At 53.9% G+C, this 27,108-nt stretch overlaps 1 protein-coding gene and 1 long non-coding RNA gene across 5 annotated transcripts in view; one reads left to right on the top strand and one right to left on the bottom strand.

The window, feature by feature from the left end:
* Positions 1–27,108, bottom strand: part of LOC308197007 — a 318,880-nt gene that overhangs the window by 95,900 nt on the left and 195,872 nt on the right. The gene's annotated exons all lie outside the window — the stretch shown is intronic.
* Positions 24,617–27,108, top strand: part of PAX2 (paired box 2) — a 98,396-nt gene continuing 95,904 nt past the window's right edge. For 2 of the 4 annotated variants that reach the window (XM_080596768.1, XM_080596769.1), the window contains exons 1-2: positions 24,617–24,886; positions 25,105–25,252. In XM_080596768.1, coding sequence (XP_080452894.1) covers positions 24,713–24,886; positions 25,105–25,252 — 322 coding nt within the window. In that variant the 5' untranslated portion in view covers positions 24,617–24,712. Of the gene's footprint in view, positions 25,253–27,108 lie in introns of all 4 variants that reach the window. The other 2 variants (XM_080596760.1, XM_080596762.1) reach the window with 1 other exon arrangement.

Genomic DNA, 27,108 nt, shown 5'->3' with positions numbered 1-27,108 from the left:
AGGCTGACCTCAGCACCCAGCAGCTCCCCTGAAGTCCCCACCCCACTACGTCCTGCACTGAGCAGTGCCAACACACTGCACCTGCTTCAACAATTCGCAGTGAAGAGACTGAAACCAGGTATATGCTGGATGCGCTCTCAGGTGATAAAAACACTTCCAAATCTCCTAATCATACTGTGAGCCCATATAATCCCTTATTTTCCTTCAAGCCTCAGCTCCCACCTAGTGAGTTTGAGATCTTCCAGAGAAAGGCTTCTCATTCCTAAAGAAGCCTCGCAACCCAGACCTTCAGGCTGGCCTTTCTGCCCACTTCTGGCCTCCATCTGCACCGCCAGCACATGGCCTATCAGCCACTGGCTGGGTTAGCTCTCAATCCTACTTGTGCTAGATCAGTCTAGAGCTAACTAGAAGCCTGAAGAACAAAACAGCAGAAGGAAAGACTGTGCAACAAAATACAACTACAACCTTGGTGAGCCAAAATTGACACAAACTCTGTTCAGACAGATTTCAGTGTGCCTCAAGTTGGAGTCAGAATTACCAACTCGACGTGCACATTTATTTTACTTACTTATTATTCAGAACTAAAGAAGTCACTTATCTCTGTCATGAAAAAAGTGAAGTGAAATACCAGCACACTGGGAAAGTAAATAAGTGCACTACTGCTCCAAGACAGCAGTGTGGGAGCTTTACAACACAGCTGGCAACCAGAGACCTGGAGAGGGACAGTGTCTCCTCACTGCTCTCGTATGTTATTTAACAGTGCTATTTTAGTTAAAGGGAGTAAGCTCCAAGTAAGCTGCCAAGCTCCCCACCTCAAGGACTTCCAGGAGGTTTCCAGAAGAGCTTCAGGGCCATGTCCTACAGTGCCTGTGCCAGAAGGACCCTCCAGAATCTCCTTCCACCTCCGTGACTCTTTCACCCCACAAAATCACAGAATAGATGAGGGGGGAAGGGACCCCAGGAGACCATCTAGTCCAGCCTCTCTGCTCAAACGAGGGCCAGGAGGAGGTTGCTCAGGGCTGAATCCTGTCAGGTTCTGAGTATCACCAAGGACAGAGACTCCACAGCATCTCTGACAACCTCCTCCTGTGTTTGAGCACCCTATAAAATGATTGGCACCCAGTCACTTGTCACACTGATCTCACTCACAGGGCTACCAGGCCCCTCCATTTGGGGCCTACTTTTTCCACTTACCTCCTGCCAGCACTTTTCTGGTTAAAGGAAAAGCAGAAAGTTAAAGAGCAGCAACAGCTGCTCCGGTGTCTTCCCCAGATGTTCAGCTATGTTCAGCCCGTTAACAGTTTGAGAAATCATTCGTCAGCAAAGGTTTTGCTGCCTTGCAGGCTTATCTCTGAAACAACACGGTACTTACAGAAGAACCTGCTCTCACCCTGCCACACTTAGTACCTAGAAGCCCCTTGTCATTTCGTAACCCAACGGACTGTATTGGCTCTTTGGGATGCAGACATTATGCAGTGCCATGAAGGACATGGATGCGAAGAGGCTCCCACCTGTTAAAGCCACCTGCCTGCACTCACAGAAGTCAATCTGAGTGTTTCACAAATAAAAGTTAGCCCAGACTTCCTGGGTCCCGTGCTCCAGCACACCTCCCCGCTGCCTCCTGCCGATTACCACGCAATTACTGTTATGGCTCTCTGCTACGGGGCTTGATTGCAGAGGTCAGTGAAAGGGAGAACTGCAACAACTGAGTGTCAATGTTGAGATCAGGGCACGGCTGCGATCAGGGCGGAGCAGCACAGCTCGCAGCCCAAGTCACAGCCGGTCAAATTACAAGCAGCAAAGGGCAGCCTGGGCAGGCCCACGTTAGGACCTCTTAACGCCCGGTCTCAAGGACTTGGAACTGAACCGCCGTGACAAGAGCTAATTGCCAGAGGGATACAGTCAGGACCAATTACAAGTGTTAACTGCCAATTAAAATGACAGGGCCAATATCAGGGCCACTGCAGAGATCAATTATGGGATTACTGCAAAGGCCCGCACGTAGATGAGAACAAAGCCCACCTGCAGCCACACGAAGAAACCCAGGTAAGGAGCTTCCAGAAGTGGAAGATGACTTTTTCCCTAGAGGCAGCTGTTAGAGGCACAGTGTCCTTCCACCAGCACAAATGAGGTTCAGTGAAGCTCAGGAAACAAGGCTGATTTACTCCAGCTGGAGTTTCAGCCTGGAGGCCTTTGGTGTTGGTAGGAATGGTGTAAGGAGACTTTCCTTCTCCCCAGTGTTAACAGTTTCATGGTCATAATGAACTACCAGGCTGTATTTACAGAGGGCTCACTGGAAAGAAGCACAGAGCACAGCTCCATCAGCTCTGAGGAACCAGCCAGGTGTGAGATGCAGTCCTCCACCACCACTTTGCTAGTGTTAACACCAGTGAAACCAGGATCACAGGTTTCAAGCTCAGCCTTGCTCTCTCCATGCTTAATTACCTGCCCATCCATTACACAGGGCATGAAAGGGCTTCTCAGACCTCTGCCAAGGCCTCCAGATGTATCAGTGAAACAGAGCTTTATGAATAACCCTTGGGTTTTGCCTCCATTTGCAGAGCCCACACATTGCTCTTAGGGCCTGGGCCACCTGGTCAGCTCATACAGAGCACCCTCCATCCACTTTGAAGGCATCTAGCCCCAGCTGTAGCACAGTTGGGCCAGTGGTACACAAATACCTTCCCTCCTGTGCCCTCTAAGACTAGGTGAGGAGGGAGGGCAGAACATGAGGCAGTCGGGCAGAGAAACCATTCTGGACTGCCTGCACACACAGAGATTTCCCCAGAGCCTGAAGTTGATTTGTTAGAAGGAAAATGCCTGGGATCCTATCTACTTATATACAAAGCCCTGTTCCAGGTATAATCTCCCCTAGAACAGAATCTCCCTTAGAACAGAATTGCTATATGCCCATGCAGACTGACCACATGCACCTTTGGGGAAGGACGCATTGCACTCCAGACTTCCACACATGGAGGAGACCGTGATTCCCTACACACTAGCCCTAGAAAGGCCATATTTTGTAGCACTGAATACCACAGAGGCTGCTCAGATCTCTTTGGAGCTGCAGGACCCACAGCAACAGTGAAATTGGCTGTAGCCTCTCAGCACACCTGTGCTTACAGCACAACCAAGAGGACACCAAGCCCCCATCCCACAAGGCCTGGCTCCTTATCCAAGCACCCACCATCACACAGATCAGCATCCAAGCTATGCCCAGGCGCTGTGCCCCGGGCTGGGGAATGATGCCTCCTCCACCAGCTGGACAAGATTCCCTGCACGCTGTGCCACGCCGAGGCAGCCAGTCAGCGCTGTGCTACCTTCCCAACTCACCTCCAAGAGGCTGCTGCAAACCCAAAGAGACATTATCTTACCTGCCACAGTGTTACCTCCTTGACTGCCAGCAACGGCAAAGGGACTGGTGAAAAATGCTGTAAATTAATTAACATCAGACCTCTTGTAGCTATTTGTTACTGTAAACAAACATTTTAATATGCAGTAATTAATTAAATCTGCCATGCTGTCCCCCTCCTCCCATTGATCTTTCTTCAGCTTTTCTTCTGCTCTGCCTCATCTTTTTCGCTTGGTGAAACAGATCACTTGCAAACAGAGACACTGCTTTCCCAGTGGTCCAACAGCAGCGACCCAATTCAAAGAGATCACTTTCCTCTTCTTAATCAAATGCCATTTCCTTTTTTTTTGCCCATGCATACTGGTTTCTTCTCCTCCTGTGCATATTCATTTCTCTCTCTGACAATTTCCTTCCCATTTATCAAACCCAAATATGAAGCTAAATGTAAAACTAACTTTTTGGTAAAGATTTAAACAATGCCCCAGCACTTCCCAAGTTGTTACCCATACAAAAGATTTTTATCAGATATACCTTGGCCCTGTCTACTTTCCTTTGGCAGAACCTTTACAATCCCATCCCACCACATCTCTAAACTGTTTTATTTTCTCATCTCTAAGCTGAGCCCAAAGCAGAACCCCAAGTTTCCTCTGAAGCCATAGGCAAGCTGCAGACACTGCTCAGCCAACATACATTTCCCAGCTAAGTTTCCTTGGTAGCTCCAGCTTATATTTGGTGACGCATTTAGAGCCCCACAGTAATACTGCTCTGTATTTTACCTTTCTCCCATCCCTACAGGCTAACAGAAACCAATTGTAACCCTACAGTTTCTGCAAAGCTGCAGAGAGAGCCCTGTAACCCATGCCCAGACAGAAAGCTTACCAACAGACCCGGTCACTTTGAACCTGAAAGGCTAGTGTTGAGCTCTGGGTCCAAACTAGGGGTAAGAGAAAGAAAAAGAACAGCATACCAGTTGGTGTGGAGCTGAAAACGCATAGCAAAAAGAAAGCAGTTACTGTTAGGGGACCTGGGATAGGAGAAATGTTCCTGCTGACAAGGGGACATCTCTGACTAACCAGGAAAAGGACAATTTAAGTAAAAGAACTGTAGCTACAACTGAATAAAAGAGCAGCCCAGTGCTTCAGTTACAGTGGGCTGAAAAGCATCAACGAGCAGGAAGAGCAGGGCTGCTCCACAGCAGCAGCGAGCCAGGAAGCAAAGCCAGCTACAGAACAGGCAACACTCACCAACTAGAGCAGTCCCCCGACATCCAAACAGTGTTACCAGAGAAGGGCCCATCAGTGTTCCTGGACAAGGCAGGGCGTTGGATTAGGTTCAGCGTCCTTCCAGGGAGCCCAGCCAGGAGCAGCATGAGATGGTGCTACCAAGAGCACTCAAAACCAAGCTACACCTCAGTCCGAGATCCTTCCACAGGACAGGGCTGAAGAGAAGTGACCCTAACACACCAAGCAAAGGACCAGGTGTGGGATGTGATGAAAACTCCCAGGCCAATGGGCAGAGGGTATGTGGATGGGAGGCCCAGGTGAGGCCCATCAGGCCGCTCAGGTGCATCCCATCAGGCATGCCACAGGGCCCCGCCTGCAGCGTCCTCTCCTGTCACGGTGTGGCTTCACCCCTTACAGCCGGCTGCCTCCCGTGGCTCCACACGGGGCTGCTCGGGGGCAGGAATACAGCACTTGGGGGGACTTGGACCTAGGGTGCAATCAAGGCATGGACATGGAAGACGGACGTGATGTGGGGGACCCCAAGGATGTTTAGGCCACTTCCCTTTCCCGGTTTCACTGCAAATACCCATTCCAACTGGGCCTGGCCCAGTCCTGGTTGTACACTTGTGTAATAAATGCTATGGCAACACGTGCTGTTTGTAGGATGACTGTTCTCATCCAGAGGTTGTACCATCCTCACCTTTGTGCAACATCTCCAAAGACGTTTTGTAAACATTCAATGGCAGCTTACTGCCACAGAAAAAACTGCTAGTTTGGGTGGAGCTGAGCCAGCCCTGCGTGAAGCAGGAGGCAGCTGGGGCAGAACTGAGTTACGGTTCCCCGTTTGTGCTGGGTTATACTGAAGCACGGAGAAGTTGCCTTTCCAGGCAACCAAAACCATCACCTAAAGAACTGGACCAAGGCCAGGAGCTCTGAGTCCCTTTCCACCGTCTGAATCACTTGATGCGACCCTTGTTCCCTCCAGAGAACACGATTTCCACAGCCCAAACACTTTGCAGGCAGGAGATCGCTGGCTCCAGTCCTCAGCTGGGGAGCGCTCCCCAACCTCCACAAGGCTGCCGGTTTGTGCACCTCCTAGGGTTGCCCGGTACCTTTCAGATCGTGGGTTTCAGCACAAAAGCTGGCTTCAGTGAAGCCAACCGGAGCTGTGAGTACCCGGCACCTCTCAGGAGCAAGCCCCGCATTTGCAGTTTTATTATCCATTTTTCTTTTAATGTCCTGCACACTTGAGAAACCCTGTGTGAGAGTCAGAATGAGAGAGAGGGAGAAAGAGAGAGTGAGGGAGAAAGAGAGCTCATCATGCCCATAAAAGGGACAGATTCTGATTAGCTGAAGTTATAAAAATGATTTATACTTGCAAACATTATTTCTACTTGTATTGTTTGCCTGCGAGCGTTAACATCACGTCATGGACACTGTAGCCAGACTCAGTCATCCCTTGAGACGGGACAGATGGCTAACGTCCCCTTCCCATCAAAGAAACCCCCCAGTGCAGAATTGGGGTGACCAGAAGAAAGACTTTGCTCTGGCTCTTGGCACTTCCAAGCCTCGCGGGAACATTCATCCTAGTGCAGCCAAACCAGCGTCCCAGGCACCGAGAAGAGCACTCCTGATGTCAGCTCCTTCCCCTCTCTGCTTGGCATTTCCCGATCAGGAGAAGCACGCTGAGTCCTGCCTATATTGTGTGCTTTCCCCGCCTCCTGCCAGCCCAGATCTGGGTTTATTTCCTCATCCGTGATTATTGTAAAGAGGAGCAGAATGAAATGCAGATGCAAAACATGCTCGTAAGAATTTCCTCTCTCTCTCTCCCCCATCTGCCAGAGAATAGATTTTAATCTTTAATCCATGAGCAATCAGCGAACACTAGCGAATTGCAAATTACAGATGTTTTACTGTCTTTGGCATTTTTAGCTTCCTCGCTTCCCCACTGCCACTCAGTGTCTTTCTCACATCCTCCCCTCTTCTGCATTCATCGAATGCCACGCGCCATCACCAAAACCATATGACACTGTCATCATTTGGTAATTAAACCTTTACTCACTTTAAATACGCAAAGCTGGCTGGGGTAAGCAGCACTTAACCCTTTCCTGACAGGCTCTGTGCATGTCTAGAATGAAGGGAAGGGGGATGGTGGACAGAACGGGAGGTGAGGAGAAGCCCAAAGTTTGACACCGCATCCAAGTGCTGAGGGCTCTCTTTCAAAGCTCCCTTGCTCTAGGAGAGGCCAAAAGAGATGGCGAAGGCCTGCTTGTTTCCATTCACCCTGTTGTCTGGGTGTACGGCACCACTGGAGGAGAAGAAGCCAGGCCCTGCTGCAGGACGCCCCAGGGGTTGCTGGAAGACACCAGGCCCCTGACGAAAACACCCTCCAGGAAGGCTTCCTGCAGCTCTAACCCTGCACCCCACTTTGTACCAAGCAGCTACGGACTGAGCCCTGGCTGTGTCAGGTTGCTTACCGGCACAAGCTGTCCCACTCTGAGGTCCCCGGTTTGACTCTTTGCTGCTCGGAAGGAGGCCTCCCAGGTGAATCGAGTGCAGGTGTAATGTGTGAGACGTGGCAGCATGGGCAGCCCCTCAGGAGGGGTGGCAAGGAGGCTTGTAACCTCCCGTCCTTTCTGCTTAACCCCCAAGGGAGGTCAGTACAGCTGGGCCCTAGTGTGTACATCATCTTACTTAGTTCCTTGGAGTATATTTCAGCTGCAAAGGACAGGGAAAAACTTCTATACTGCCTCAATTACAAGCTTGCAGAGCAGACAAAGCACAGCACAACGTGACCCCAGCAAGAGCTGCTGTGGTGGCACAGCTCTTGTCCTAGGGTTGCTCCCAGCAGGGTGACAGCAAGGCCTGGAGCACAAGGGAGCGCTCATTGCCACCGCCTGTGAGCGAGCCCAACTCCCCGTTCACTGCAATCCTTCATCTAAGGAATCCCAGACAAACCTGACATGGAGAGAGTGAGATGTGGCAAGGAGGAGGGAGATGGAGAGGGAGGGAGAGAGAAAGAGGGGGAGAGAGGAAGGTGACTGCAATTATTTTGCCGTAGATTGGCGGGGCCTGCTTTCCCTGTAAGAAGAATGCAACATTTGGGGAAACATAAATAACAGTTGACAAGAGACGGCACCGCAGAGACAGGCAGTAATTGTTTCACCTCCCTCTGTGCCCTGTCCACTGCAGGCTCCCAAGGAACTACCTTTGTATCTTAGCTCGAGGCAGCAGCTCAGGGCCCCTCTGGACCAGGAACAGCAAGAGCCTTAATCATTTTCTACAAGTTTGTCAATTTAACAAGTGTTTGCCCAAGGGGCACCTGTCTTCCTGCCTGCCTTTATTCCTCTCTCTGCTTGTTTGTTTGTGAGCTGGGGCATTCTGGCTGCTATCACCAGCACACCAGCTTCACACAGCCTGGCTCTAAGCAGGACGCGGCCAATACTGGAAGCAGCATGGTTAACCCCACTTCCAAAGGTTACTCACTGGTATCATCTCCACTTTCTGCTTTCATCTCTTCTTTCCTCCACCTCTCCCCGACACGTACATGGGCTCCTGCAGACACAGAAGTGCTGCTCCTTCCCTCCTTCCCTGGCTGACTCCCTGCACTGCAGGCTGAGCTTACCCCACAGCAGCTGGAGTTGAGTCCAGCAGAGGGCTGAGCACTGAAAACGCTGCCTTTCAGCCAAGTCCCTGCAGGACCTGGGGCAACACCACGGAGCTCCGCTTCATCCCATCCTTTTGGAGCAGCACCCTTATAATGAACAGCTCATCCTCACAGCAGAGAGAAACTTAAGACTCACAGCAACCGCAGCTGTGAGAGCATCATAGTGTCCAACTAAACTTGGTTGTAGTCATCTGGATACCTAACCCATCTATACCCAACCTTTCCAGCACTCTAGCTTCAGCTATGGCTGATAAAGTCACTCCACTAATAAAGGAAGATCGGCTGCAAAACAATCTGTGTTCCTGACGTTGCTTTACCTGTGGAGCTGGGTGGAAAGAGCTCAGGCAACAGGACATTAGCCCAGGCAGGCAGCAGCAAGAATCCAAGAAACATCCCTGCCCCTATCAGTGACTTTTACACTGAGGCTGGCCTTGAGCTTTGCACTCAGGTCAGACTGTCACTGGTTACAAGGGGAGACTTGCCTGGACCGTGATCCATTTGAGAAAGGAAAGCAAAGGAACTTGACAACTTGGGTTGACAGCAGGCAGGTTACATCGCACAGAAACCTTAAGAAAGTCTCAAGTCGGATGGAAAATCTTCCAGGATGCCCACTTGTTGTCTTTTCTTGATCTTTGAGACAGTGAAACAATGATGCTTTGCAAAAGCCAGAAGCACTACAACAGCTACTGTTGGGATTGTTACCTCTGAGAAGGTATCAGTGTGAATAACAATGAACCACAGATCCCAATGTTTCACTTCAGCTGCGGGAAGCCTACAGCTGACAGCAGAATTTGTCTCTGTAAGCAGCCCTGTGCTCTCTCCATGCCTGGAACTGCATCACAGCCTCTCCAAGACTTGCTGCCCCTGGGCCCTTCACATGCCAGCAGTGGTTTATAATCTCAGCCTCCTCTCCACTGGCAGGCAGGACTTTAAGAAAAATGGGTGCAAAACCCAGGAAATGTGCGTCCTTATTAATCACTGTTAGGGCTGACAGGGGGGAGCTGAGTCTTGGAGCATATCCAGGTGCAGCAAGGAGGGAGTGAGAACTGGAAAGGCCACTTCCCAAACAGCAAACTAGGCCCCAGAGCAGAGCCCAGGGTGACTCAGATGCAATCAGAGAAGCTGAAGTATGTTCACAGGTTCCTTTCAATCCGACACGAAGATGGACAGGACCAAAGGAGATATCCTGGGGCATTTTCCACCTGCTGCGTGCCAAAGTTGGAGCACATTTTCCTCTGCAGTGCTCCTCTCTGCGTGTCACTGCTAGGAGAGACCTGGGCAGGATGGAACAGGGATGGGATATGCACTTGTTCAGCAGTGACCATAAAGAATCCACCAGTGTGGAAATAATGGGGGGATCAGAGGAGTTTTTAGGAGATGGATCTGATTACCCCTGCTCAGTACTTCCTGAGAATAGGAACCCATCTCCAGGCTGCTTCTTCCCTTCCTCCTGGCAGCCTCAGCTGTCCCCCTCTAGTCAGGCTTTGACCAGGTACTTCCCATCAAAAGTATTCTCAGGATCTGCTTTCCATTTTTCCCAGGCCAAAGTAGCTGGGGTTACATGGGAAGTCCCCAGAGAGAGCAACAGGTTGGTTAAGAGCTTCAGGGAGCAACGAGACTTTGCTCCTGGAGCTCTTTGTTGAAAAGAGCAGGATAGGAAAACAGTTGGAAGTATTTAACGTGGCACATGAGATGAGAAACTCCTAACCAGAGCATGCTAGGGAACACAATACAAGCCACTTCCCTTCTCAGCCTTTTTTCCCCCTCTCAGCCTTTCCCCCCGTTGCCTTCAGGCTGCACGTGCTGTGTGCATTTGTGCAGCACCTTGCACACAGTTGTGCTGGCCTCTGCTGGGCTGCCGGGGCTCACAGCAATCCCAATGATAAATTCCCTTGGCAGAAAGCGCACAGGGGAGATGGTGAAAAGTCTAGAACACAAAATAACTTGTATCAGTGCTGAGGGGAAGGAAAATAAACGTCCAGCAGTACTGTAGTAGCCTTGAGAAAGGGCCTGGCAAACTCCTTGTAGGAAAGCAACACCAGATGGGCTTGCACAGAGCACTGTCACGTGGAGTGAAACCTGGCCGATGGCCCGTAAAACAAAGGTAAGGTAACACGATAATGATCAGCACAGGGGAGGGAATAGCTGAATTTGGTGTCAGGCCAATTCACAGGTTTATTAATGATATGGAGCAACACATATCGAGCACAATAGTGGATGACACCAAATCCTCTCATCTGTCAGCTCAGCAGCAGTGACAGGGCCAAGCTAAGACTCTCCACTCATTTTTTGCCTATGGTCTAATACACAAGGTCTTCAACCACAGCTATGACCATGGCACCCATGATTCGTTGATCACTTCCCTTTCAAGTACAAAATAAACTTCTGCCTGCTCAGCATCCAAGAGGGCAAGGCATCAATCCATCCAGCAAAGCTGAAGGCAAGCTCATGTGCCGGGAGTTACACGAGTGGTTGATGGTTAAATCACACTACACTTAATCATGATAAAATCCCAATGTGAAAGCAGATGGGGCATGAACACCAGCTATACCATAACAACTGCCCACAGGTGCTTTCTAATACCTAGGAAATTCATGCTAGCTTAGTCCTAATCTTTTTTTTTTTTTTCTTTTTGGGCAGGGTGGGGGCAGAGTTTGCCCTTGATGACTTTGCCCTTGGTGTAGAGTGCTGCAGGACAAGGCATGCACAGAAATTGCCTGAAATGGCCAATATTCAAGGCATTCCCAAACCCAGTTCACTCTGTGGTAACCCATTTGGTTGAACCCTGAGCAGCCACTGATGAGAATTTGCCGATTTCTGTTACTCACGCCGGACATTTGTACAAGCAGGACCAGGCGCTCCCAGAAAGTGACTCAGGCTGGTTGCCAGTATCTGTGCAATCAGCACTTTAATTAGCTTGGCTGTAGGTCTGCGGTAAACACATGCCGGTCACGGAGTAGGCAGGTACCCCCCGCACCACTCTGGTGTCATCAGAGAAGCCAGCCAGAAGAACAAGAAGGTGGCTTTTCAGCAAGCAGACGGGAAAGTTGGGTTAGAAAAGGCAGAGAGCTAGCCCTCAGGTGCAATATACAAGTCCCATGAGCAAAGAGGGGTGTAGTTCATGAACAGGGGAAAGAAAAAAAGGCACTGAAAACAGAAGAAGGTCTCACTAGATGTACTGGGAGTGAAGCAAGTAAGAGTCAATTTGCAGGTCATGTGGAGTTGCCCCAAGAGAGGGGACGGAAGCCTTGGAATTATTTATGTCGCTTCAAATTGCCTGGATAAGGCATCTGATTAGACATGGTCAAGAATAAGCCACTGGCAACTGTCTGGGGGACTGCCAAAGGACCAACCCGCATTCCCCAGACAGGAGTGGTTCCTACCGGGACACAGCTGATGACATGCCCGGCTCTCCCAGGGCTCTGCACAGCGGGCAGCAATGCGGCCAAGCACAGGCAGAGCAATACTTAGGGCTCCTTGCAGGCTCCCGAATCAGTATTGGGAAGTTTGGCTCATCATCAGCCCCTGATGTGAGTTCCTTCCTTTGCCCAAGCAGACTGCTGATTAACTAGGAATTAAGCTGGCATGAGACAAGAGCTTGTTGATGTCTCTATAATGCTTCAGCTGATAGACAAAAATAACTTTCATGTTGTCTATTCTGCTTCATCTTCTGCAAGCATGTCTCATACTGCCAGACTGCCAGCCAAGGTCCTGCCGGCCCTGCCGCCCTACGCTAGCTCTCAGCAGGAGGAGAAGCACAGCTCGCGCACGCAGACACGGCCAGCCGCTTGCAGACATACGAATTCACGCGTGTCCCCACGCATTCACACTCACAGCTGACACCGTGTAAGTGTTCACACGCACGAGTGCCCAGCCTGCCTGCATACTGACATCCACCAACGGCTGGGGGATACCCAGGTGGGTCCATATTGTGGCACACAGAAACAGTCTCACCTCCCTCTCAGGCACAAGCACGTCAGTGAAAAGGTGTGCACACATTTGGAGATGCTCCCGCTTAAAGGGATATATTCCTTATAGATGCTCACTGCCCAGCCACTCACACACATCTCAGCACAGACACCATTAGCAAATCCCATACCCTCCAGGCAAATATTTGCTTATTCACGTATAAGATGTGCATACAACATGCTTACTTTGACTTGCCTGCAAAAGACTATTTTTCTGCAAGGCCACAGGAAAATACTTTTTAGTCACATTCATGTATGTGTGTGAAGCAACCTCGCTGAGAAATGAGCTACTGACGATTTTGTAAGAAAGGGAAGAATTGTTCTTTATTTAAGAACAAATCCTTGTCTTTTCACAGTTCATTATCGTGGCAGCAACATGGAGTGGTTTTACACTGCAGATCTTTGCTGCCGTGCTCAACATTAAGAGGATTCCTCACAAACCAGTTTCAGAGAGCAAAGCCCTCTGCCCTAACCTGCATTGCCACCGCTGCTGCTTGTGCTGCAGCAGCCCCGGGTGCCAGGCGATGGAGCAGGAGCTGTGCAGGGTGGTCCTGACTCTAAAGAGTTTACAGCCAGCATCCAAATTGCTCGGAGCCCCGTGCCGCATGCACGTTGCAGGGGTAGGGTCTGTTTTGCCTGGATGAGCAGTGTCTGGTTGTGCACTGCACACACGTGTGACGCTGGTTCCCTGCTGACTGGGGGCTACGAGAGGTGCCCGAAGCAGTTCACAGGCAGCCCAGGTGGGTGCACATGGCACCGTGTCTCCCACACATTTACTCCACCAATACAACCACTGACGTGAATTTGAATTTCACCTACTCAGAAGAACATTTTCTCTCCCCAAAGCCGCTAGTTAATGGGCACCGATCTTTCTGCCAGGCACTTCTCAGACCCTTTCTGACAGGAGTTTTCTTCAGCAGAGGGCCGTGTGGTGCCCGAGCTCCACGGGCAGGCCACGGTCTGACAGACTCCATCTTAACCCCCGGCCCTGGGCCCAGCCAAGGAGTCTGGTCAGGAGTCAGGCAGAGTGTAGAGGGGGGCAAAATGTGGCTAAAAGACCTGACTGGAGGCCAACTGCAATGTATGGCTAATGTAGGGCATTCATCAGCCACCAGAACTGCCCAAGGAAGCCAGGCCCCAGGGGAACACACACACACACACAGACAAAGCGGGGCCCGGGCCTGGGCTGAAGCAGAGCCCCTGAGCGTGGCTCGGGGCTGCGGGGCCGGAGGGCTCCAGGCAAGGCTGGTGGGGCCATGGACACCCACTCCCTCAGGGGAAAGCAGGTTTGTCCAAAAAGGATGTGACCAGCAAAAGGTCCTTTTCAGAGTACAGCTGAGACATTTTGTTAAAAAGTCCCTCAGTAAATTAGCAATAAGGTGTTTCCCAGCTCCATCACTGCCTTCCTTTGTGTCTTTGCAGCCACTTCTGCCTCTGCTCCTCACCAGCAGCATGGAAATACCATTATCCCCCCTGCCTGCTGATCTGCTCTGTACTAGTGCTGAAAGGCATTTTCTGAAAAGCATCCCACGAGGTTCTCAGATAGGTGCTTTGAAGAAGAATAATTCTTTCCTAAGCTAAGATTTTACAGCAAAGACTATCTTGTGTTACATCTTCACCTTACAAGGTGACACCAGAGTATTAACTAATTAAATAATAACATTTCTGTTAAAATAATCTGTCCTCCCTGCACAGTTTCACTCTTTTTTTTTTTAGATAAACTTGCACCTGCTGGACCTGTTCACTTTCAAAAAAAAAAAAAAAGTAACACTAACAAAGTTATAATTCTTGTTCTAAATAGTATAGCTGAAAAATAAGAAAATCAGTTGCTTTGTGCCTTTTGGTTCCAGATTATGATTTAACTCTGAAGCATATGAATTAATGTGATTGCCCAGTTGTAGAAAGCTAAAAGGAAAACAATCTTTATACTGTGAGATGACCAGAAAGCTTGTTTTGTGTTTTCAAAGAAGCAAGCTGTTTTGTTTAATAAAATACACAGGAGTACCATTGTAGCCCCCACACGTTGTAATAATCACGAACCAGTTATGGCTCGAGATACTAGCAGATTGACAGTAGACTTTGCATCCCTTCTGCTGAGGTGTGAGCAAAGAAGAATCCTTGCGATTCTATTAGGCCAAAAATACACTTCTGCAAACATGCGAAAGCTGGGAGCTGCGAGCCATCACTCAGCCCCAGGAGCCGGGCCTGAGAGACGCCGTCAAGATGAGAGTGGGGACAAAAGTGCCTGCGGTAGGCACTAGGCCAGGCTACGAGGCAGCCCCAGCCGAGCCCTGCGACGACCGCACAACCCCTCCGATGCTTCATTCACGCGAGACCCAGGCTGAGCCTGGGAACAAAGTTCTTAAATGCTAACAACAACCGAGGGGAATAACAACATCCAATCCATGTTCAAAATGCGCTCCCTGGGCTAAAGGGCACTCGGTTCATTACTGCGACGTGATTCTTTTTTGCTGCTGGGTGTTGATCATTTGTGCTTGCAAGTCTAATTCATTTGTAAGGGCATCCAGAGGTTGGGGGAGTTTTGGGGGGTGATTTCCAGTCATATTTCCATCTGAAGGTGCGCACAGCCAGGGCTCAGGCACCTCCAGCCAGGCCGAGGGCAACAGAAAGCAGGGAGCGCGTGCCGAGCTCGGCCGAGCGAGGCACCAGGGCTTGCTCTGAGGCTGCTGCCCTGCGGGGCGGCTCAGTCAGCCCACTGGGAGAGTGGGTGCCCGGCTTTCCCTCCCGGTGGGCAGCTCTGAGAAGGCCACCAGCTCACGCCTGCAGCTCAGCCCATTTCAGCGCGAGTGGCAGCAAGGGCTGGGGAGGCACAGGGCCCGCAGCCTCCCCCCCGTCCATCCAACGCAGCTGGGCAAGCACCAGCCCCGGCCCAGGCTGCATGGCCCAGGGCAGAGGGCTGGGGACTCCCCCTCCCCGAAAAGGGAAGCCGAAATAAAAGGCAGAGGGAGCCTTGTGTGTGTTTTTATTATTATTATTTCTGATTAAAGAGGAATTCATTTCATCTTTGCCTCCTGCCAGGGGCTGAGGTGCCGCCATTGAGGTTAACGGTGCGGAAGAATACAAAAAAATTTCATTGAGGAGGATTATAAAAGTTACTAGCTGGAACATTAACAGAAGAGTAACTTGTAAAAAATGCAATATTACAATATTCACAAGGACGGTAGAGCGTGGTAAAGCTATAAAATTCAACATTAAAATCTTCTACAGCCTAGATAACCTAGTTAACAAACATTGTATTGGAACTACTTTTTTTTCCACTTTTTTTTTTCCACGGGGCCGGGGGTGGCGGGGCCAGGCAGGGGGCGACAGGGCCCGGTCCCCCCCCCCAGCCATGCGTGGAGCTGCGTGGCCACCCCCACGGGGAGCCGCTGAGGCCCCCGCTTCAACGCTGATGAACTTTTTGTCATTAGCAAAGCGCGGGAAGCGATTTGTCTGAGCCAAACCCGCAACCAGGAAGCGTCGATTCGTTTCATTTGTCACTAGCTCCAAGTGCCCACATAAATAACAGCCAATATATTTCGACGCTCCGATTGAATTCTGCAAGGCAAAACACTGCGAGCGTTTGCAAAAGGAATACGGAGGGGAATCAGATATTACTGTTCTTATTCTTCTTATTCTTCTTATTATTCGTCTTCTTATTCTTATTCTGTTCTTATTCTTTTCTTATTCTTATTATTCTTCTTTCATTCTTTTTATTATTCTTTTTATTCTTATTATCATCACCACTGCTAAAAGCAATACTCTCGCGCAAAGACATCGGCTCAGAGGGAAATCGATGCCATTCCTCCGAAATCGGCTCCGAGAGCCGGCCGGCTCCGAGTCTTGCTGGAGCAGGCAAAACTTGGCCCTGCTGCAGTAGGTGGGGATGTCACCTCGCTTTGCCGGCTGCCGTCCTGGCGCCGCTCCGGGCTCGCCCCGCACCGCAGGGTGCGGGAGGGCCGGGTGCGGGGGGAGCCGCGGCTGCGGAGCGGGACGCAGCTCCCCGGGGAGAAGGCAGGCAGTTTGTGGAGATGTTACTCCGGAGTTTCAGACTATGATAAATATGATAATTTGTATAAAATTTGAATGGGTTCTTGTTTTCAGGGAGAATGCCTCCGATGATGAATGTTCATGATTTTCAGATAGATGGCTGATAAAAAGTGTATTGAATTGTTGAAAGCGATTTTAATTTTAATTCTCTACCTGCAGATGTCTGATAATAATAATGTCTCCTAATAAAATAGGAAGGTGTCAGTTTAAGCAGCAGTATTTCGCTTCACTTCATCCTTCCCATCCCCAGACTGTGGCAACATTAACCTCTTCTTATAAAAAGGCACATAAAATTATTATAATTACAGAGTTATTAATTTTAAAAAGAGGGTTAGCAGGATTTTTTATTATTATTAATAGAGCTCGCACAGTACCCCTGCAAGTAAATCCCCGTGTGAAATGATGGATCCGATTGCTAATTCTATTATTAGATATTGCCTAGGAATTGCCTTTCGGGTTTTTAATTAGAGTAATTGAAACTAGAAGAGGCGGGGCTAATTATTTTTATTTTCCCCCTTTGTTATTATTTAAAAGTCATTGATAATGCTCCCTGCATTCAGATCTCGGCTTCAGAAGGAGACTTACAACAAAGCAACAAAGGGAAAACAGGCAGATCCCCGGGTCCGCAGGTTGAAACTCCCAAGCCAGCAGCGTGCGCCTGTTAGGTTAATTGGGTTCCGTGGGTTTGGAGGCTCTCACAGGAGACCGACCTCTACCCGGCTCCGAGTGCCTCCGATCCGGGCTGATATTTCATGTCGGGGAAAAAAAAGAAGGGAAAAAAAAAAAAAAAGGAAAAGGAAAAAAAAAAAAAGAAACAACAACAACTCTGGTAACATGAAATCAATGACCTGGCAGTTACACTCTAATTAGCGCCTCCCGCGAAGCAGCCCGAAGCCAGCCCAGCACAACCAAGCACACGCACACGCGGGGCACCGGGCACGGGCACCCCCTGGGAGCCGGGGCGCAGCCAGCGACGGGAGCCACGCGTGGAGGCGGCCACGCGTGGGGCGGCTCAGCGGCCACCGGCCCCCCGGGGCAGCCCCCGGCGAGCCCCCGCCTCGGCTCTCGTTTGCCCCGGCTGCCTTCCTGTGGCCCCGCGAGGAGCAGGCGGCACGGTGCAGCCGTGAGGAAGGCAGGAGCGCGGTGCTGCGGGCTGGAAAGCCGCCCCGATGGGGAGTTAGCCGGGGGGGGGCGGGCTGCCTGCCGCACGAGTGCGGTGCTCTGAACAGCAGCAGCAGCTGGCAAAGGGGTGATGGAAGGGCTGTGCGGGGCTTCCGGCTTTCCTGAAGCGGCACGTTAAGGTTTTGTGCCTGCAGAAGAGGGGCACACGACCTCCGTCGTGTGCCATCCGCGCACAGGTGCGGCTCCCCACGCATCACACGTGCCCGGCCGCCTGGGGAAGGCACGGCAATGGGCGGCGACACGCGCGTGAATCAGAGCCTCGTCCTCCCCGTACAGGGCTCCGGGTGTGGGTCACGCACCCGTGCACGCTGCCCCCAAATCCTCGCCGCTGCCGAACGCGTTCCAGCCGCGGGTGCGGCACCTGGAGCCGCAGCTGCGCGGGGAAGCCGTGCCGTGCCGTGCCGCGCCGTGCCGTGCCGCGCCGTGCCGGTCCGTGCCGTCCTGCCCCGGGAGGGGCAGCCCTGCGGGGCCGCGGAGAGCCGTGGAAAATCCCTGCAGGGACGCAGAAATCCCTGCGGGGCCGCGGGGAGCCGCGCTCCGGGCTCCTGCGGCGGGCAGCGGGGGCCTCCTGCTCCCCGGCGGTCGGGGGGGGGGGCGAGGATGGGCAAAAGGAGTTTAGTGGGGGCAATTAGAGAGCGGGTACCGCTGCGAAAAATAAATAAATAAGAGCGGAGTTATTAAGGGGGGAAGGAGTTGGAATCGTTGTTAAAAAAATTGCGCATAAACGAGTCTAACAAAGTAGGGAAGCAGAGGCAGCTTGGCGTGTAAGGTATCATACTGGAACTGCTTCTGCTTTAGACCTCGGGATTAATCAAAGAAATCGGTGCGGCTGATGAGGAGTTATTCAGCAGCTGAGCTCTGGAAAACTGCATCCCTGCTTTCTTTATACATTTTATTATTTTCAATTGGGTTGAAAAATTAGGAGTGTTTAGAGAAAAGAAATACACATTTCTTCTTCCAGCGGGCTGGAAAGCTTTGATTTTATTTTTCCCCCTCTCTTCTTATCTTTCCTTCCCTTTCTATTTTTCCTTCTTCCGAAGTTTGTGGTGGGGGCCGAAGAGAAGGATGCGTTTGGGAAAGCCAGAGATGGACCCGCTGGGGCGGAGGTGCCCGCTTTTCCTCGCCCCTCCTCGCCATTCCCGGCTGCGGGGTTCACTGATGCCCCCAGCCCCGGAGGCGGCAGCCGAGGATGCCAGGGAGGGACAAGCCACAGGCTCGGGCTCTTCACGTCGGTTTTCTGTCACCGTGCTTCTAAACTTCTCCCTGGCAGGGCTCGGCGAGGGCTTCTTTGTCCCCTTAGCGCGGTGGCGGCGGGGCGGGGGTGTCCCCTCTCCGAGATCCACCCGCCCACGGCCAAACTTTATCGAGGAACCTGCCCAGAGGCGCAGCTCCTGGCATGCGGGGAAGGATCGCGGCTGCCAGAGGTGCCCGTGGCTATCAGCCCTCCGCAACTTGCTGCACTCCCAACCTGAAAACGACCGAGCCCGTTTCCAGGCTGGGATCCCCTCCCCGAAGGGTTTTTAAGGCCGGTTTTGAATTCTGCCCAAGCGGGATCTCCCTCCCTTGCCTGGCCCGGCGGAGAGGTGACAAGCAGAAGTGACTGCGGACCCCAAGGGGCTGCAGCCCCTGGCGGGTGCCTGCCGGCCGTGCCCAAGCACACGGGGACAGCTCGGGACCCCCCCCATGTCCCCCTACACCCCCGATCGTTCCCTACCCATCGCCGGCTGAAGGCAGCGGTGGTGGGGAGGGGCGGGGGGTGCAGGTCTCGGGCCAATTTATCAGTTATCGAAGGGCCCTTCCTGGGCCTGCAGAGCTCAGGGGCATTTCTCATCTCAACTCCAAATAGGGAAAAAAAAAAATGTAGTCAGCTATCTTTAATCATTGACTCGAGGGCACATTTCACATCATCTCTCAAATCTGCATTTTTTATGAAGTGGCCAAAACGTGTGCTGTGTGCCTAATTTTCTCTCCCTTATAGGCGTTAAGAAGAGTAATGAGAAATCGGCTGGAAATTAACTTGCTCCGGCCCCCGCAGCCTCACCCCCCCACAGCACCCCTCACTTCTGTGCGCCGGGGCTGGCGGGGGGGCTGCGGGCGCTGGCCGCAGCGGAGTTGGAGACGGCCCCGCAAAGTTTCCTTTTCTCCGCAGCCCCCAGACCATGGCAGAGACTCTTGTCACAAGGACAATGGCTGTGCTCCCGGGACGAGGCGGAAGGCACACGAGTTACATCTCCCCGGCTTTCACTATCCCCCCCCCAGAGCCCCCTCCCGAAGCCGGCCCGGCCCCAACCAGGAGCCCCGGGGCTGGAGGGTCGCGGGGGGAGGGGGGGGGCGGCGGGGGCGGGCGGACATTTATTTGTGAGCCTTTAATATACGGAAACGCCTCGTCATTGTTGTCGCTGCTCTTCCCCTTGGCGTTATCACCGCCCGGGGTACCGGAGTTTTCCGCTGAGGTTTGGACTTTCCCGGCGGCGCGGAGGCAGCACAGCTCCCGGCGCCTTTATTTCGCGGCCGTGCCACCCCCCCAAGAGCCGGGCAGAGCTCCGGGGCCGGGCTGGACGTGCCTCCTTCCCACCCCAAAAAAACAACCCGGCGTGCCGAGAACTGTTGCTTCTGCCCGGCGGCCCGGGGGGGGAAGCCGGGAGTCGGCGGCGGGGCCCCCCCGGCGCTGCCCGCGGGAGGCCCCTCGGGGGGGACCCTGCTACCAGCACCCAAAGGCACCTGGAGGGGGAAGAGCGGGGCAAGGCTGCTCGCCTCTCACCATCTGGGGCTGGGGGGCGCCTCAAAATGCCAGTGGGGAGACCCCACCGCCTGGGTGCGGGCTGCCATAAACGTGTCTGCTTTTCCCTTCTAATTCTGGTGCCCACCAACTGCTTGGCGGCTCTTAAAAACCTCTTCTCTTCTCTTCTCTTCTCTTCTCTTCTCTTCTCTTCTCTTCTCTTCTCTTCTCTTCTCTTCTCTTCTCTTCTCTTCTCTTCTCTTCTCTTCTCTTCTCTTCTTCTCTTCTCTTCTCTTCTCTTCTCTTCTCTTCTCTTCTCTTCTCTTCTCTTCTCTTCTCTTCTCCTCTTTTCTTTTCCTTTCTTTTCCTTTCTTTTCCTTTCTTTTCTTTTCTTTTCTTTTCTTTTCTTTTCTTTTCTTTTCTTTTCTTTTCTTTTCTTTTCTTTTCTTTTCTTTTCTTTTCTTTTCTTTTCTTTTCTTTTCTTTTCTTTTCTTTTCTTTTCTTTTCTTTTCTTTTCTTTTTTCTTTTCTTTCCTTTTCTTTCCTTTTCTCTTTTATTTCCTTTTCTTTTTCTCTTTTTTCTTTTCCTTTTATTTTCCTTCTTTTCTTTTCCTTTTTCTTTTCCTCTCTTTTCCTGTTGCCTTACTCCCTTCTTTCTGTCCACAAACGCTAGTTTATTTTCATTTTCTATTTCCCTCTCTTCATATTTTCCATTTTTCCCATTAAAATTACATCGCTGTTCTGTTTACCCATCCATCCTCCTTTCATCTTCAAATCAAACGTCCCCTTCTTTTATTGACTCCTTTTTTCTCTAATACAAGTAAAAATCAATGTCTGTCTCTCTGTCTATCCATCCATCCTGATTTCCATCCCCTCACTTAGTTCCATCCTTCTTTTATTTTCCCTTCCTTCACCCGTTAACAGAGCGCTATCTGCGCCTTCAGCCTCTCGGGTTTTTCATGTGATCTGCCAGTTTTCCCTTCCTTTTCTTCGCCTCTGGCGAAGGCTCCCGGGTGTCCCCAGCCCGGGTGTCCTCCCCTACCCCGCACAGCCACTGCCCAGGCCCCGGGGGCAGCTCGCCAGCCCCGCCAGCCCGGGCTGTCCCCAAGCACAGGCACTCGCGGTCCCCTTCCTCGAGCTACAAACTTGTCCTGAACTACCTGGAGGGGACGAACCCCCCCCCCGCCGCCGTCTCTCTCCCAGACTCCCGGCAGAGCGCTCCCCGGCCCCCCGGCGGCGGGCTGCGGCAGCCCGGACCCCCGAGGGACTGCGCCCGGTTAGGGTGGGAGCGGGGACGGGACGGGACGGGCGAACGTTTTGGGAAGCGCTCTTCAATCCGAGCCTCACGGCGGCGGGGCGAGGCTAAATCCCCTTCCCCTGCCTGTGCCGGGGCTGAGGCCCCCTCCGCAGCTCGGGCCGCAGCAGCAGCCCCGCTCCGGGCCCCGGCCGACCTGCACTGCCCCCCTCCGGCGGGTCGCGCCCCACCCGCGCCCACCCGTGCCCGGGCTCCCCACCGGGAGCCGCTGCCCGGCCCCGGCCCGGGTCCGGTCCCCCCTCTGATCGCCCCCCGGCCCTCTGGGCGCACCCCTGCCTCCGAGCCAGGGAGGGGAGACGCCGGACAGAGGCAGCGGCCCCCATCTCCTGGCGATTCTCCCAAGCCACGCAGCCAGGCAGGGCGCGCTTCCCTTCGCCACCAGCCCCCCAAACCTGTTGCGGAAACTTTTGTCCCCACCTGCGGGGAAGGAGCCTGCCCCCCTCCTGCCCGCACCCCCCTTCAGCCCCGTTTTTTTGCCTAAAGTGGGGGGGAGCGGGGCTGAGTCAGGATCGGGGATCTAGGGAGTCTGGGGGGTCTCGGGGGGCTTAGGATCTCGGGGTTTTGGGGTCTCGGGGTCCCGCGGCACGGCCGCAGGCGGGGACGCCGGAGCCGAAGCTCGCTGGGAGCCGGGCGAGCCGCTCCCGCTCTGCCTCCGCATTTCCCTGGGAACTTTCTATTCCGGAGTTAACTATTAACTGCAGGAAAGCAGGCAATTTTCTTCGGAATGCGAACTATTTCCTTCATCCAGCAGATAGATGGGGTGATTGATTAATATGGAAATTGATATTAAAATATGGGTGGCGGACGGGAACACTCCCCGGAGTCACAGCCGCTCGGCTACGGCCGCACGGAGGAAGGGGCGGCCGGGGAAGAAAGGCACGGAGCTGGTACCGAGGGCTTGCCTGGTGCGCCGAGAGATGTTTTAATTGCGAAACCCGCGGGAATCCACCTGCCGCTGCAAGGCGCCCGCACCAAGAGCGCCCGGCCGGCCACGCGAGCGCAGGAGGGAGGGCGGCCCGGGACGGTGCCTGCGGTCCCCTCGGGGGGACAGGCAGGGGACGGGCGGCGTGGGGGGGTCCCACGTCCTCGCTGCACCCCCGGAGCCGGTGGGCAAGGCGCGGGGATCCACGCGTGTGGACACAGAGCGGGCACGGCCACACGGGGCACCCCGAGGGCTGGGGGCTGCGTGCCGGCCCGGCCTTGGGCACAAGGCGGGGAGCTGTGAACGGCCCCACGGCCATGAGCATCCCCACGGCCGTGATCATCCCCACGGCTGTGAACATCCCCACGGCCGTGATCATCCCCACGGCTGTGAAAGACCCCACGGCTCTCCCGTCCGTGGTCGCCGGCTCCCTTCACCAGCGGCAGCGCTTTTGCTCTCTGCCCGAGGGTCGCCCCCTGACGCCCCAGGTTGCCCCCCTGGCCCGGGGAGCCGGGAGAAGCCCCATCCCCGTTTGTCCCGGTCCCACCACGGGTTGGTGTTGCCCCCCGTCCTAATTAAGCGGCGCGCCTTATAATTAAGCCGAGGGCTCGCTCGGCTCTGCGCGGCCCCACGCCGCCCCCGGCCGGCCGGGGACCCCCGGGCTGCCCCGACCGCCGCCCCCCCCGCTCAGCCTGCGGCAGGCACTTTGCCGCCCCCCCCCCCCTTATTTTTTTTTCCCCCTCTCTCTGCATTTTCACGTCTTTCTCCCCCTCTCCCCCTCCCGGGAGGGGCACCTCCCAGCCTCCTGTCCCGCTTTCCTCTCCCTCCCGGGCTCGCCCCTCTCCCCCTCGCCCCCCCTGCCCCCGGCCGCCCCCCCGCCGGCTGTTTGTCCCGGTGCCCGGACAATCATCGCCGTGTATGAAGTTCTAACTGGTTTGTGTCAGGCAGCTCTCTCTAAGCAGCCTGGCGTGACGGATTAAACATCAACTAGTTAAATAAAAATTAATATCAACTGCCTCCTAACTTCTAATGTCATGTTGTTTATAACTAATGAACTGATTAGGGGATAAACACATCAGGAAGACATTTCTGCTTCCCTGCTCTTTCGAGAGAGAATTTGCAGAATTCAGAGTAAATCTCCCAGAGTCCCTCCTGGGTTTTTCCCACAGCAGTTTGGGGGGGGGGGGGGGATTCCGTGGGGCTCCTTGGGGCCAGGTCGAGCACTCCGGTGTGCGTGGGGGTTAGCCGGACTTATTTAAAGCTCTCCCGGCGGCAGCAGCACGGCTCAGAGCAGCAGCAGCAGCGGGGCGAGGATGCGCTCAGGGCAGCCCCGGCGCCTGCTGCCCAGCCGGGCTGGGGACGGCGTGGCAGAAAAATACCCGCTGCCGCCGTCGTCGGCTTTCGGCGCCCCGTTTTAGTATTGAAAATGGAACTTTTTTTTTCTTTGCTCGAAGCGACAGTCGATGGGGTTTAAGTGTTATGAAGGAAAGCGCTCCCCGCACCTTCTTTATTTTAACACTGATCCACTTGTCTGTGGCGTGCTCCTCGCCAGCCCGCGTTGTACACATTTTCCTAAGCACTTTAGAAAAAGAAACACACGCGCGCACACACAAACCCCCCAGCAGCCTCATCTTGGAGAGGTCCCAAGCTTTTAAATACTGTTTGCCCAGCACCGCCGGCTCTGACAAGACAATAATAACAGGGGAAGCTTTTTAAAACCAATTTAGCAAATGCAGAAATGTAATTTTAATGAAGAATCGATAGCAGAATGGTTCATTTTTCCTGGGACTCCTTGTTGGAGCTGAGCGAGACTTTCAATCAATGGGGAGATGGAAGAGGGGGGGAGAAAGAGAGAAAGAAAAATATCCGCTCGGTGATGTCTTTAGCACGGGGAATTTTTCTTATTTTCTCTGCCGTGTGCGCTTTCCTTTATTCTCTCTTCCCAACCGAGAAGCCTGCACCGAAACGCGGCGGCGGAGCGCGGGGCGGCCGAGCGAACGGACGGACGGACGGACGGACGGACGGCGGCCGCCCTCCCGGAGCCCCGCGCCGGGCGCTCGCCGGGGCAGCCCCCGAGTGTCGCCCGCCGCAGCACCAGCGAGCGGAGGGGCCCCGGCCCCGGCCCCCCCTTGGGGAGTTGCCCGGGCCCCCCCCCCGTAGCCGCCCGACCCCCCCGGAGCCTCCCGGCCCCCCCGGAGCCGCCCGGCCCCCGCGGCGAGCCCGCCGCCTCCTGCCCAAGTCCCAGGAAGTTCCTCCTCTGTCCTGCCTCGTCTCCTGTCCCCTGTCCCCGCCAGCCCCTCTCCGAGCACATTTTTATGGTAATAAGACAACAAATTAATGTGCTGCCGCAACAAGGCTCCCCCACAGGTAGCCGCTTTGTGGGAGGGGGGCACGGGGGATCGGAACCAGGGGCCGGGCGCTGCCCCCCCGCGCGGACCCCCCCGGTCCCCGTTCCTCCCCGGCTGCACAGCCCTGCCGCACTGGAGCAGGTGAGTCCCCCGCCACTTTTATAAGCAGCAGCGCTGCGTTTGCTTTGATTGTTATTTATTTTCCCCTCCTTTTAGCCTGTCCCGGCTCAGTAGAGCGGCGGGTCTTTCTCTGTGGCTGGCTATTTTTTTTTTTTTGGTAGTGGTGGTGGTGGTGCTCTGGTGTGCGTGTGTGTGTGTGTTGTTATCTAAACCGTTTAGTTTTGGGTGGTTGCGCCTAGATCTCGAAAGTCAGCGGGGGAAAGCAAGACACCCAAGCGGGGAGGAGAGAAGCGAAGAAAAGGCCGCGGCGGATCTCCTGGCTTGCAGCGTCCCGGGGAGACGGGCCATTAGGCAGGGGAGCCATGGCTCAGAGCTCAGGGAGAGCAGGTAAGGGGCGGGGGGGGGGGCGCTGAATATTCAGCAGGGAGGGATGAGACCGTCACCCCCAACTCCCTCCTTTGGCAGGAGGCAGCCTCTGCTCCCGTGCTCCCTGCCCATCCAGGTTCCCCTACACTTGCCGTCTCACTTCGTAGTGCCCCCTTCCCCGCGGGGTCCCCCCGTCAGGGGGCTGCTGCTTTTCCACCTTCTTTACCGGGGGGGGGGGGGGAGCTGCCCCCCCCGCACCGGGCCAGCCCCCACACGGCGCTCCCGGCCCCGCACTTTTCTCCCGACTGCAAAAAGTTGAGGCCATCGCCTCAACTGTCCCCCCCCCCCCCCCCCTTCCCCATGTCCCCCCCCTCCCTCTTTCCGTGCAACTTTGCTCGGCGGGGTCCCGAAGCTGCTCCGCCGGTCCCTGCGGGGCCGGGGCAGCATCGCCCCCAGGCGGGGCGGGGGTCCTGGCGCCCCCCAAACCGACAGACGGGTCCTCGGCCCCCCGCCCGTCTTGGATTTTATGATTTGCAAACAAAGCTTCAAACAAGCCCCGCCGGGTTGGGGGGGGGGGGGAAGGCTGCCTGTCCCCCGCGCTCCCGGCGCGCTAAAAGCACAATCAGGCGGTCTGGCTCTCCGGAATGGCGTGTGGAAACGGAGCTTTTAATTTAGGGATTCTTGGGGGGGGGGGGGGGAAGGACGGAAAGGCAAATGAAGGCTGGAAATGCAAGCGTCGCCGACTGTCAGCACAGAGCCGTGCCGCTGCCCTGCCCGCGAACCGTGCGCTTGGAGGGGAGGCTCGGGAAGAAAGGCTCCGGCGTACATCTGGAGCCGGGGCTCGCAGCTCCTCCGCCTTTTGTCATTGCGGGGCGAGACGGTCCCCGACCAGGGAGTGCTGCGGGTGCACAAACGGACAGAGGCGGACGGGAGGCGAATAAAAGCAGCCGCCCTTCAGGAAACCAAATCTCTCCCCGATCGATAGAAGCCCCCCAGACAAATGTCTGCGCGGCACCTCGGTAAATGTTAACAGGCAACGCGCCGTGTGCGTGGGTGTGTGGCCGTACACACACACACACACACATGTGCGAGCGTGTATTTTCATAATCGAACCAATTAAATATATTGCATTTGTTGGGTATCTCAGAGAAATACCACAGTTTTACCAAAACGTGCAGGAAAAATATAAAGGCAACGAAAAAAAGCCTCGTAGAGGAAAAGGCCACAGCGGCTTTTTTTTTCGCTGTTCCGCACCGAAAATCTTCTGAGCCGAAACTGAAAAAAAAAAACAAACCTTCAGAAAGTTTGCAGCCCCCTCTGCTCCTTTTCCCTTCTGTGTTTTTAAAGGATCTGCCGAAGTCCCTTTGCATCTGAGGTTTAAATAGGGAGATCAATAGAAAACAGTTGTAATGATCTAATTAATTATGGCAAAATTAAAAGCGAGTAGAAAATCAATCTCTGATGGTGTTGAAGATGGAATTAAATTGATAGTCCATCTGTTCACCTCCTAGACCGTATAAATATGCAACCCAAGGACGGAGCTAATGGGATCAAGCTGCCTGGGAGACTCTCCCTTCCATCTCCCTCTCTCCTTTCCACTTCTTCCCCTCCCGAAGTTGAGCCCCTGCGGGCAGAGCCGTGTGCCGGGGCCGGCCGGAGGGGCCGGCGGGCAGGCAGCCTCCGGTGACAGGCGCCTTCTCCGCCGTGCTGTTTTTAAATCAAACGGACAGGCTTTATTACGGTGATGATGGCCACGGAGCAGCGTGCGGCTGCTCGCTCCCTTCTTTTTTTTTTATTTATTTTTTTTTTTATTTGACACCGGCCGGGATGGCAGGAAAGGCAGCCCAGCCGCTGGCTCCGTGCAGCGCCGTGCAGGG

The sequence above is a fragment of the Anser brachyrhynchus genome (assembly GCF_964034855.1).
Source record: "Anser brachyrhynchus genome assembly, chromosome: 6".
Classification (NCBI taxonomy): domain Eukaryota; kingdom Metazoa; phylum Chordata; class Aves; order Anseriformes; family Anatidae; genus Anser; species Anser brachyrhynchus.
Note: the sequence above shows the minus strand (reverse complement) of the source record. Positions and strands in the feature narration are given on the sequence as shown.